This window comes from Callospermophilus lateralis, chromosome 11 (genome assembly GCF_048772815.1).
Source record: "Callospermophilus lateralis isolate mCalLat2 chromosome 11, mCalLat2.hap1, whole genome shotgun sequence".
Classification (NCBI taxonomy): domain Eukaryota; kingdom Metazoa; phylum Chordata; class Mammalia; order Rodentia; family Sciuridae; genus Callospermophilus; species Callospermophilus lateralis.
Genome location: NC_135315.1, coordinates 14,875,857 through 14,888,623, shown reverse-complemented (window position 1 = coordinate 14,888,623; position 12,767 = coordinate 14,875,857). Strand labels below are relative to the sequence as shown.

The following is a 12,767-nucleotide window of genomic DNA, read 5'->3' as shown; positions in this document are numbered from 1 at the left end:
GAGCTTGACAGTTTCTTAAGACTGTGGTGATAAAATTGATGATGACATTAATGAATATGAATTTTAAAATTCATAATGAGCTGTGTCAGCATTTAGATTATCTGCATACTATCTTAGTGAACCAATATTTTCCATGTGATCACTATTATAAAACCATCAGAGTCCATCAAAATACTGTCATGAGCAATGTCTTTTTTTTTTTTACACTAGGGATGTTTTACCTTTAAGCTACACCATAGCATTTTGTTTTGTTCTGTTTTTGAGACAGGGGCTCTCTGAGTTGCTGAGGCTAGCCTTGAACTTGTGATCTTTCTGCCCCAGCCTCACTGAATTGCTGGGGCTACAGGGAACACCAGCATGCTGACTAGATCAATGACTTTTAATGTAATTAGTATAAAAAGTTCAGTGATTTGATATCAGATTACACAATGAAAATAACCTTTAAGAAGTGACCACTAGCGGGCTGGAGTTGTGGCTCAGTGGCAGAGCGCTTGCTTAGCAAGTGTGAGGCACTGGGTTCAAATCTCAGCACCACATATAAATAAATAAAAAATAAAGATTCATCAACAAATTAAAAAAAAAAAGTGACCACTAGTCAATTTTTACTGATATCAAAAAAGAATAGAAGCTGGGCATACTGGCACACACCTATGATCCTAGCTGTTGTGGAAGCTGTGGCAGGATCAGGAGTTTAAAGCCAGTCTCCACAACTTTTCTAGGACCTAAGCAACTTGGCAAGAGCCTGTCTATAAATAAAATATTAAAAAGGGCTGGGGTTGTGGCTCAGTGATTAAGCTTCCCTGAGTTCCATCCCTGAAACCAAAAATATATGTATTTTTTGCTTTAAAAATGTATTATAAATAATTTGTTGGTAGAGAATCATTTAGGCAAATTCTATTGAACAACAAAGGGATGCTTTATTACTGAGCTACATCTCCAGCCCCTTTAAAATTATGAGACAGATTCTCACTAAATTGCCCAGGCTGGTTTGCAAGTCTGTGATTACAGGTTTGTGCCACCATGCCCAGTTAGCCAAATTCTCATGTGGTGGTATGCTTATGTTTTGTATTCTAAAGTAATGTATGGAATGAGCAGCAGAAATGACTGCTGCTCTCTTTGGAATTAAAAATGTTTAACTGATTTTTGTTTGTTTGTTTAATCTTGCTAGGGATTTAACCACTGATCCACATCCCCAGCCCTTTTTATTTTTAATTTTGAGATAAGATCTCGCTAAGTTGCTGAGGCTGACTTTGAATTTGTGATCATCTTGCCTCCACCTTCCAAGTTGGTGGGATTACAGGTTTGCTCCACTGTGGCTGGCATATCAGGCAATGCAAGCAATTCCTTGTTTTTAAACAGAGTAGAGTGCCCTCTGATGGCTAAAGCTTTTCTCTTAATTATTAGCAGTGTTTCTAAATGCCTAGAATTAGGTGAACAACTTAATCCAAAACATATTTAAATGTTAGAGTGAACTATCATCCTTAAAATACTTCTCAGGACTTTGGCATTGTAGAAATTCTGTGTTCTGCTTCTAGGTTGTTCAAATCTGAGTTGTCACTAGGAATATTAGTTTATACCTATAATCTTGTATCTTTGTGTTGGGTGTGGGGGGTGCTGAGGCAGGAGGTTCACCAGATCAAGGCCAGCCTCTGCAACTTAGACCCTGTCTCAAAATTAAAAGGACTGAGGTAAAGCTCCCTTGGGTTCAATCCCCAGTACCCCCCAAAAAAACAAAACAAAAAAAAATCTGAGGTGGTGTTAAATGTTGGTCTCTTTGGGAAGGAGATTGATATTTATAAGAAAAGACAGAGGCTGTACTTTTTGGAATGTGTGTCAAGAATAAATGAATTCCTTTGTTCTTTCTAGCAAGAAGGGGATTATTTGTGTAATATTTGTAAAAGATTATTTTGCACTAAAATCAAACTTACAGGATTGACTCTTGAATTCTAGACTAACTTTGAATAATTGGACCTGCAGATTGACTACCCACCATTTGAAAAAAATTTTTACAATGAGCATGAGGAGATAACCAACCTCACTCCACAACAGTTAATAGATCTCCGGCATAAGCTCAATCTTCGGGTAAGACACTCATTTATCAAGTATTTTTATGTTAACGATAGTTAGTCTAGGTTTGTATTCTTGCTTTTTCAAACTAATAACCTTGGATTTTTTTTTCTAATGGTCTCTGAACTGCCTTTGCTAGAATAATAATTATATCGCTTGGGCTTACTTGATTTGATTGTTTTAGTCTTTCAGATGACCTTTTAGGATAGGATATATTTTTCTTTCACGTATTCAGTCAACTTTATATGTACTGTCCTGTGTGGTATATAAAAGAATGATTAGAAAGCCTCCTCTTTAGGAAGAGGATTGCGGCTCAGCGGTAGAGCACTCGCCTAGCATGGCGGGGCATGGGTTCCATCCTCAGCACCACATAAAAATAAAGGTACTTGTTTTGTGTCCATCTACACCTAAAAAATAAATATTTTTTTAAAAAAAAGAAGAAGAAGAAATGAAGACCTTGTAAAAATACATATGCACTACTTTCAGAATGAGATAGCTTTAATTGCTTACCAAAATGTTTTGGGTTGCTCATTGGCTATATTGTTTAGAGTCCTTCTCATGTTAGTTAATGAAACTTAATACACTCATCTACTTTGATGTGAATAACTTTCCAGTTCCTCTGCCTTATTGGTTGCTACATGAAAACTCCTGCTTTTCAAGAGGTGTATGTATGTGCTTGCGTGCATGCACATGTATGCGTATGCACATTTTTTTGTGTTTATTTTCCCAGAGATTAACAATCCTACATAAAATCTTTTTTTTTTTTTTTTGAATACTTATTTTTTAGTTGTAGTTGGACACAATACCTTTATTTTATTTATTTTCATGTGGTGCTGAGGATGGAACCCAGGGCCTCACACGTGCTAGGCAAATGCTCTACCGCTGAGCCACAACCCCAGCCCTCCATAAAATTTTTAATGAAATCCTTTTTGAAAATGTCAGCATCACTGGGGAAGCATTAAAAGGTTACCACTTTTGGAGACAAAATAGAGATAATAAACCCTGTTCTTGACCTGGGCATAGTTGTAACAGAGCTTGATAGTGGCTAAAATGTCACTAGGGGATACAGTAACTCTTCTGGCAATATTTTTTGTAACCAGTGGGTATAGACTTGCCTTCATCTGAGTTTATATGCAATTTTTGTTTTGAGTAAATTTTATTGTTTTTTTTTTCCTCCTACCTGGTTAATATTTATGCAAAACTAGAAAAAAATTCTTTTTTTTTTTTTTTTTTTTTTTTACAATTCATTGAATGGGTTTTTGTTTTATTTTGTTTGAGATAATTTTTATTTAAAAGATTTTTAGGTACTTAGTCATTTAAAACCAAGTGACAGTTATCTCAGGAGTTGTTTATATGAAATCTTCATATTATTTGAAGTTTTGCCTTTTCAATGCATACTTTTGGCTACAGATTTATGTTATCACTTTTTCATACTCAAGCTAAATGTTAGATCCAGGTAAGTGTTGTTGAACTTCAAATACTATTTATATTGTCGTACAATTCATTCCTGGAAGTTGTCTCTATCTCTAGGTTTCTGGTGCTGCACCTCCTAGACCAGGAAGTAGTTTTGCTCATTTTGGATTTGATGAACAACTTATGCATCAGATTCGGAAATCTGAGTACACACAGCCCACTCCAATACAATGTCAGGTAAGTAAACATAGTGAAAGAAAAATGAAGAAGAATGATATTTAGTGACTGTATTTAGTTGACAACAAAGTCAAAACAGTAAAATAATGTTTAAGATAGAACTATATTGACATGGGTAGATGGTACAAATATTTCTTCTGACTTTGTCTTTAATTTTTCCTCTAATTAAAAGGGGGCGTGGGACATAAATAAAATCCAAGAGGATTTTTAAAACTTTTAAAAATTAAAGAGCAAGTGTGAATTATTCACCCCTTTAGGAAATTTTAAGTGGCTAAGAAATGTTCTTTTATATCTGTTAAATACCTTGAAAATACGATATGAAGAAAATAATCAGTTCTACTTTAACAAAAAAAGATTTGTGGTGGACTGGAGTCGTGTCTCAGTTGGTAGAGCGCTTGCCTAGCATGTGGGAGGCACTAGGTTCGATTCTCAGCACCACATATAAGTAAATAAATAAAGGTCAATCAATAACTAAAATTAAAAAAAAAAGATTTGTGCATGGACAACTTGAGCACTAACAATGATTAGAATTGCTTTGTCCATTAGTTGAAAATTCTCATTTATTACTGAAAGATACTAGCTTCTGTTTCCTATTCATATATGTGATTTACTTATTCCTAAACAATTGTCTGTACCTTCTAAAGGGGAGAACATTTTTTAAAATTTGAGCAGCTACTTCCATTATGAATTGCAATTTTGTATTTCTGCATGTCAAACAAAATGGAGTCAGTTATATTCGATAAATGATAACTGAGCCACATGAAGAAAATGATGATTTTTTCCAATAAATCAAGAAGCTTGTGGGAATATCAGACTTTTTTCAGTGTTGGCAGTCAGTATGCATAGCTCAGGATATTTTTGTTTCTTTGGAAATAAATGTCATTAATGATCATTTGTCCTTCTTAAGGATTTCCTTCAGTTCATCTTTAAAATAGAAATTTTAGAGTGGATATACTTTACTTTTTCTCCAGGGTGTGCCTGTGGCATTAAGTGGTAGAGACATGATTGGTATTGCCAAAACAGGCAGTGGAAAAACTGCAGCCTTTATCTGGCCCATGTTGATTCATATAATGGACCAGAAGGAATTGGAACCAGGTGATGGACCAATTGCAGTGATTGTGTGTCCTACTAGGGAGCTTTGTCAGCAGGTATGTGCTTTGTATAGAATGCCTCCTTCCCAAAGTAGATTAGCAAAAGACTACCCAGTCAAGTGGATAGAATAACCAGGAAACTTTTTTTTTTTTTTTAATTATGATAAGTACACACAAAATTAACCATTTTAGGAATATTTTAAGTGTACAATTTGGTGGCATTAAACACGTTCATACTGTTGTGCTACAAGTAGATACACCCTTTTCTACTGTTTTTAGAGGGGGAAAAGATATTACAATATGGGAATTGTTTGTGTTCCAAGCTCACAATGTTTTTCTCTAAGTGTATTCAGAATAATCAAGGCAAGATTTTAGACAGCTTGATTTTTATGAATAAAATTTTAAGCCATGTTTCAAGTTTTCATTTTCTTTATTACATTCTGTGTTTTTCAGAACTCCCTCTTGGGTTGTGATAGAGGTATTTATTAGTGTCACAGTTTGTTAATATGTTATTAACAACTTTGTAGATCCATGCAGAATGTAAGCGGTTTGGGAAAGCATATAATCTTCGATCAGTGGCTGTGTATGGAGGAGGGAGCATGTGGGAGCAAGCCAAGGCCCTTCAGGAAGGGGCAGAGATTGTTGTGTGTACCCCAGTAAGTATATCATGTCTAAATGGCTTCTCGACCTCTCTTCGTATGGAAAGCATGGTTAGTTTTGAAGGGAATTCTCCCCCAAATTGTGGTAAAGCAGGGTTGAGACTATCCTGATGAATGACAGCCTCTGGTTTTGGTTTAATTTTGATTGGTTGACTAAAACAGCAATCCATTAGGAATATCTGTAACATACAAATTAGCAGCTACAAGTTTCTCTCTATTTCAAATAGTTTTTCTTATGCTCTCCTAGGAAGTGGATCGTAGTAACTAAGATCTTCAAGAGTCAGAAAGATACTCAGAATGGTCAGTTACTAAGATCTTCAAGAGTCAGAAAGATACTCAGAACTGCCTAGAGGATTGTGATTTAAACATTAAAACCCATCAATAAGGCTTTAAATCAGATAATTTCCAACTATCTTACAAAAATTGTTCTGGCCACAAAATATAAACTACATTTAGGTAAAGGAAGATTCTAATTGAGTTTTCAAAATGTCTGCTCTCTTGAACTATATAGTACATAAAGTTCCAGGCTGTCAGACTATATTATCTATTATTATTTAAGACTTTTTGCCAGGCATGCAGTTTTGGAAAGTTCTTCTGTCTGTAATTATATTTATTATTCACTTTGTGCATTTTATAGGGTCGACTGATTGATCATGTGAAGAAGAAAGCTACTAATCTTCAAAGAGTCTCTTACCTTGTATTTGATGAAGCAGATCGAATGTTTGATATGGGATTTGGTATGCCTTGAATACCAGTTTCTTCTCTCTATCCTCATACTAGTTTTTTCGATTTTTCTAGATTTAGCCAATGATTTTCAGCATAAGAGAATCTAAAAATACTCCTTGATTGGATTGGATTAGATTAGATTATAGAGTTATAACTAAGAGATAAACTGTTTTTTAGAGTTTTCTCAGGAGAAGTATGTTAGTCTTGATTGGGTGAAGGAAATTTGAAAGCAGCTTTGTATAGGGAGGAATATTTTCCATTATTTTTAGTCATGTGCTGTTGATGTGGAAGTCAAGGTCTGTATTCTTGGGTAGGTGAATATCAAGTCCTTTGTTTTCCTATCCTTGATTTTTCTGACAGTGTAAACTTCTAAATAACCATCTTTGCTAATTGATATACCATGTAGCTCAGCTTCATGGAGGGAGAGTTTTTTGGAGTTTCATACTGAATGAATTGGCTAAGAGTTTCAGTTTCTTAATTCTTACAACTTCTCATGAGGATTTTACTAAAATGACTTTTTTGGGCCTCCTGAAATGTATTACAGGGTTATAATATTAACTTTACTGTTGTTCTTCCAGAGTACCAGGTTCGATCCATAGCAAGTCATGTTCGTCCTGACAGACAGAGTATGTATGAAGCAGCTTTATCATAAATCACGTTTATACTTAGAATGAACACCTATTTTTAAAGACATAGTTATGGAAGCAAAACCAACCATTTGTATACTGATTCAAGTCTAACAGAGCAATAATGACCATTTATCTGAGCTGACAGAACCTTAGCAGTTGTAGGCTATAACTACCCATTTTCTTCGATGATAAAACCAAGATTCAGAAATTGAATAACTTGTCCTAGCTTGCACAGTATTATTAGTGAGTAGAAATTGCATAATATAGATCTGATTTGAAATCAGAAGCCTTTTTCCTCAATCATACTGACATTTCTTGACTGAAAAATGTAATAAAAAGTAAAATAAAGGAAAATCTTTTTTCTTTATTGAATCAGTTTCTAACTAAAAGTTCAGATGAAAAAACAAAACAAAAAAAAACTGATTCTGGGTTTTTTGGTTTGGTTTGATTTGGATTTATTTGGTACTGGGGATTGAGTCCAGGGATGGCTTAACCACTGAACCACTTCCCACTCTTTTAAAATATTTTATTTAGAGACAGCATCTCACTGAATTGTTTAGGGCCTTGCTAAGTTGATGGGGCTGGCTTTGAACTCACTATCCTCCTGCCTTAGCCTCCCGAGGCACTGAGATTATAGGCATGTGCTGCTTCACCTGGCAAAGCTGAGTAATTCTGAATATTAAGGAAGCTTAGTGGGTATTCAGTAAAATCGTACTGTTTCTTTAACAGAATTTACTTTACTTTTTAGCTCTCTTATTCAGTGCAACTTTTCGGAAAAAGATTGAAAAACTGGCGAGAGATATCCTAATTGACCCTATTCGAGTGGTGCAGGGAGATATTGGAGAGGTAACCTTAAGCAAGGCTGGATGGGACTCCAGTGGGTTATTTCTTATATTATGGAGACATAAAATTGATTCTTCACTATGGAGATTTTGAAAATTAATGCATATTTATAGATGAGGCAACATGTTTTAGATTTGCTTTAAAATACATAGAAGTAGTAGTTGAAATAAGATTGGCAAAGTGTTGATAATTGTTGAAAAAGCTCAGTGACAGGTACATGGGAGTTGATTCTGTTCATTTTGCTTTTTTTGAATGTTTAAAAAATTCATAATAAGGACTGGGGATATAGCTCAGTTGATAGAGTGCTTGCCTCACATGCATAAGGCCCTGGGTTCAATCCCCAGCACCATACAAAAAAAATTCATAACAAAACTTTTTAGAAAAAGCTTTTAAAGAAACAAAAGGTCTACCTGAAAGACTATCAGTGAGTTACGATAGGACTGACATTTTAAATGATTATGTGAAGAAGTCTGCATTGGATGTAGTGGATGTCTTTTAGGGCCTGGTGAAAATAAATTACTGTTTGATTTCTTACCTATACACATGGCCTATGTGAAAAATTTCTTTGGATTGGATTTCATAATTCAGTTAAGCTGCTCAGAGAATTCCTTAAGTTGCTTGTCATGTTTTTGGTTTGTATTAAAAAATTGTGGGTGTGGGTATATCATGTGTATGTATAATATGGGTTTTTTGTGGTTGTTGTTGTTATTGTTGTTTTTGTTTTTCTTGGTACTGGGATTTAACCCATGGGTGCTTTACCACTGAGCTACATCCTCACTCTTTTTATTTTATTTTATTTTGAGACAGGATCTCACTGAGTTGCTGAGGGCCTTGCTAATTAAGTTACCAAGGCTGGCCTTGAACTTATTATAATCGTCCTATCTCAGGCTCCCAAATTTCTGGGATTACAGATGTATGCCACTTCACCTGGCAATTTAAAATATATTTTGTATAATATTACACAATAATTGTACATATTTATGGGGTACAGCATATTTCAGCATGTATACACACAAACACACGTTATATTGAATACAGATCAAGGTAATTGGTATTTCCATCCCCACAAACATTTTACATTTTACCATTTCTTTTACTTTGGAAGCATTCAAAATTTTCTCCACTAGTTTTTTTGAAATACATTTTTAGTTGTCAACCAATTAGTTCTTGCTTTGTTTATTATTCAGGAAATTTTTAGTGTAGTTATTTTGACATTGTTCAATTTTCATTTTTGCCTTCTATGTATATGTATGAATGGTGCTAGGAATACTGAGTGGGAGGGATCCAGAAGAACTCCCTTCGTTAGGAAGAATCAAAATAGGTATATGAAAAAGTATTGCCAAGAATTAGGATATACAAACTAGATAGTATGTGTACATAGAGGGAGAGAAGTGTAGGATGATTTATAAAGAGAGGTAACTTTTTTTAAGAGAATTTATTTATTATTTGATTTTATTTTTTTAAATACACAACAGCAGAATGCATTATAATTCTTATTACACATATAGAGCACAATTTTTCATATCATAGAGCACAATTTTTCATCTTTTTAAATAATATAAAGTATGTTCACGCCAATTCCATGTCTTTATACATGTACTTTTTTTGCATTACAATTCTTATTATACATATATACCACAATTTTTCATATCTCTGTTTGTATACAAAGTAGGTTGACACCCAATTTGTGTCTTCATACATGTACTTTGGATAATGATGTCCATCACATTCCATCATCCTTGCTTATCCCCTGCATCCTTCCTTTCCCTCCCACTCCTCTTCCCTATCTAGAATTCATCTATTCCTCCCATGCTCCCCTTCCCTATCCCAGTATGAGTCAGCCTCCTTACAGAGAAAACATTCGGCATTTTTTGGGGGGGATTGGCTAACTTCACTTAGCATTATCTTCTGAGAGGTATTTCTTAAGCTGTACTTGATATGCTTAAGGAAGGACCCAGAGAGAACACGGATCATTCAGGATTCTTCAGATGCAGACAACAATGTCACAATCACCTATTTTATTTCTTTTTCCCAGGCAAATGAAGATGTGACACAGATTGTGGAGATTCTCCATTCTGGGCCTAGTAAATGGAACTGGCTTACCCGGCGTCTGGTGGAATTTACTTCTTCCGGGAGTGTCCTCCTGTTTGTTACTAAAAAAGCTAATGCTGAAGAGCTAGCCAATAACCTTAAGCAGGAGGGTCATAATCTTGGGTTGCTTCATGGGGACATGGATCAGAGTGAAAGAAACAAGGTCATTTCCGACTTCAAGAAAAAGGACATCCCAGTCCTAGTAGCCACAGATGTTGCAGGTAGAGTATAAATTTCACAGTAACTATAACCCATTACTCTAAGGGTGCTGTCTTCTTCTGTTGTGAGACCCATATTCATGAGCAGGCTGAAAAACTCCAGTAGGCTGGCTGACTTCACCCCACAGAGCAGCAGTTTAGTACAGTGATAACAACCTGGAGTTTGGGATACCACTTTTCCCTTAATGTTTTTCTCAGAACAGAGTATCGCTACAGCTAGAAGACACCTGGGAAAAAAAGGTTGTTCCCTTATTGTGTGTCTAAATATGGTAGGTATCTTACATTGATTGTTATTAGTTGGGCATACTTCAGTCAAGATCAGAAAAGTAGCCAAGTGCAGAGGTGCACGCCTGTAATCTCAGCTGCTCTGGAGGATATCATAGGAGGATCTCAAGTTCAGAGCCAGCCTCAGCAATTTATCAACTCAGCCTAAGCAACTCAATGAGACACTGTCTCTAAATAAAACATAAAACAGGCTGGGGATGTGGTTCAGTGGTTAATTATCCCCAAGATCAATATTCAATCCCTAGTACAAAAAAAAAAAAAAAAGAAAAGTTTTTGGAGTTTTGGGGGACTGGGGGAAGTGGGGCAGGGGGCAGGGTGTACCAGGGATTGAATCCAAGGGCATTTAACCACTCAGCAGCCACATTCCCAGCACTTTTTAAAATTTTTGTTTTGAGACAGAGTCTCACTTCTTAGCTTAGAACCTTGTTAAATTGCTGAGACTGGTCTCAAACTTGCAGTCCTACCTCAGCCTCCCAAGCCACAGCAATTACAGGCATGCACCACCACACCCAGCTGGAATGTGATTTTTTATTTTGTTCTGCTATTTTAAATTAGCTACCCTAAAAACTGGTATTTTTCTCTCAGGAGAGAAAATGCTCAGCTTTAACACAGATTTGATCCGGGGTACAGTGGCATGTGCCTACAGTCTCAGCTACTCTGCAGGCAGGAGAATTGTGAGTTTGAGGCCAGTCTAGGCAACATAGTGAGACCCTATCTTAAAGAAACACATTTCATACATGTATGAAGACATGAATTGGTGTAACATACTTTATATTCAAACAGAGATATGAAAAATTGTGCTCTGTATATGTAATAAGAATTATAATGCTTTCCACTATCATGTATTTAAAAATAAAACCAATTTAAAAAAAAAGAAAGAAAGAAACACATTCCATGTCAGTTTATTTACATAGTTCAGATAAAAGAGAGAGGCTTTGGCAATTTATTGATGGCAAACGATAAGCCATTGCATTAGTGGCCCAGCATCATAGAATCTGGGGGGGTGATATTTGTTCTAGAAGGTAACTTATGTGCCTATATTGCAGCTCACCAGACTCATACACTCTGCCTAAATAAGGGAAATTAGTTTCTCAGAGCTCAAGCATTTTTTAGTTAGTTTGATCTTCTGGCTCCAGGTAAAGAATATAAGAATTTGATTGCTTTTATTTCAGCCCGTGGTCTGGACATTCCTTCAATTAAGACTGTCATTAACTATGATGTGGCACGAGACATTGATACCCATACTCACAGAATTGGCCGCACAGGAAGAGCTGGTGAGAAAGGTGTGGCCTATACCCTGTTGACCCCTAAGGACAGCAATTTTGCTGGTGACCTTGTCCGGAACTTGGAAGGAGCCAATCAGCATGTTTCCAAGGAACTTCTGGATCTGGCAATGCAGGTGAGGGGATAGGCACACTAAAGATTGCCTCAGGTTATACAGCTAAGTTATATTTCAGCAGGCAAGGAAAATAACACGGACAATTGACAAGAAAATAGGTTACAAGATACAGATTGGAATTATGGGATATTAAAATTCATCTGGTCTATCCACTCATCTTCTCATTTTAACAATGTCTCTGTTGAAAAGCTACTCCTTGCTTTGTGCTAAAATCTGTCCTTGTAATTTCTACTTGTTTACCCCATGGCACGCTTATGAACAATATCTGCTTTCTTAATGCTGCCTCCACCCCTAAAAAAAAAAAAAGGGTGGGGGGCTTCTCTTTTGGAGGCCTAAAAATGAGTGGTGTTTTTAAGAAAATAATTGTGTGGTGCTTCTAAAGTGTTCCTTACAAACTGAGATCTCAGACCTTTGACTACATGTTGATTGCCCTCTTCCAGAGATGCCTCAGTCTAAAACCAAGTGAGTCATTCTACCAAATCAAATGAGGCATCTTAATGCAATTCCCAGACTACAGAGTAAATTCTGATATTGGAAACTGTTTTTAAATCTATGTTAGATTCATGGACCAGCCCATAGCTGTATCAGCCTATAAGTAGTGTACCTGTAGTGTGGCACTACCTGCATTTTTGATCCTAGAATAAAGGAGAGAGGAGACGAATAATACTTCCTCCCCATTTCCTTGGTGGAAGAGAGCCAATGCTAAACTAAAAATTTGAACTGGATACATTTTGTCTTTGGCACTTTCTTAACATTTCGTTTTGTACTTCATGTTCTCTCTGTTTAGCACTTTTCCCAGTCCTGGCTACCTCTCAAGTACTTTTCTTTTTTAATAATATATGAATGTCAGATAAAGCTTTAACTTCTCATAGGTGTTTGTATTCTTAAGATAATGTGAATAGGGCTGGGGATGTGGCTCAAGCGGTAGCGCGCTCGCCTGGTGTGCATGCGGCCCCGGGTTCGATCCTCAGCACCACATACAAAGATGTTGTGTCCGCCGAGAACTAAAAAATAAATATTAAAAAATTCTCTCTCTCTCTCTCTCTCTCTCTCTCTCTCTCTCTCTCCCACTCTCTCTCTCTCTCTCTCCCACTCTCTCTTTAAAAAAA

The 12,767-nt window shown here is 36.1% G+C and overlaps 1 protein-coding gene across 2 annotated transcripts in view; it reads left to right on the top strand.

The window, feature by feature from the left end:
- The window catches only part of Ddx42 (DEAD-box helicase 42), a 40,121-nt gene that overhangs the window by 21,926 nt on the left and 5,428 nt on the right, over nucleotides 1–12,767 (top strand). For both annotated transcript variants that reach the window (XM_076871098.2, XM_076871099.2), the window contains 9 exons: nucleotides 1,978–2,082; nucleotides 3,598–3,717; nucleotides 4,689–4,865; nucleotides 5,336–5,464; nucleotides 6,105–6,204; nucleotides 6,772–6,819; nucleotides 7,571–7,668; nucleotides 9,701–9,977; nucleotides 11,432–11,658. In XM_076871098.2, the coding sequence (XP_076727213.1) occupies nucleotides 1,978–2,082; nucleotides 3,598–3,717; nucleotides 4,689–4,865; nucleotides 5,336–5,464; nucleotides 6,105–6,204; nucleotides 6,772–6,819; nucleotides 7,571–7,668; nucleotides 9,701–9,977; nucleotides 11,432–11,658 (1,281 nt within the window). The remainder of the gene's footprint in view (nucleotides 1–1,977; nucleotides 2,083–3,597; nucleotides 3,718–4,688; nucleotides 4,866–5,335; nucleotides 5,465–6,104; nucleotides 6,205–6,771; nucleotides 6,820–7,570; nucleotides 7,669–9,700; nucleotides 9,978–11,431; nucleotides 11,659–12,767) is intronic.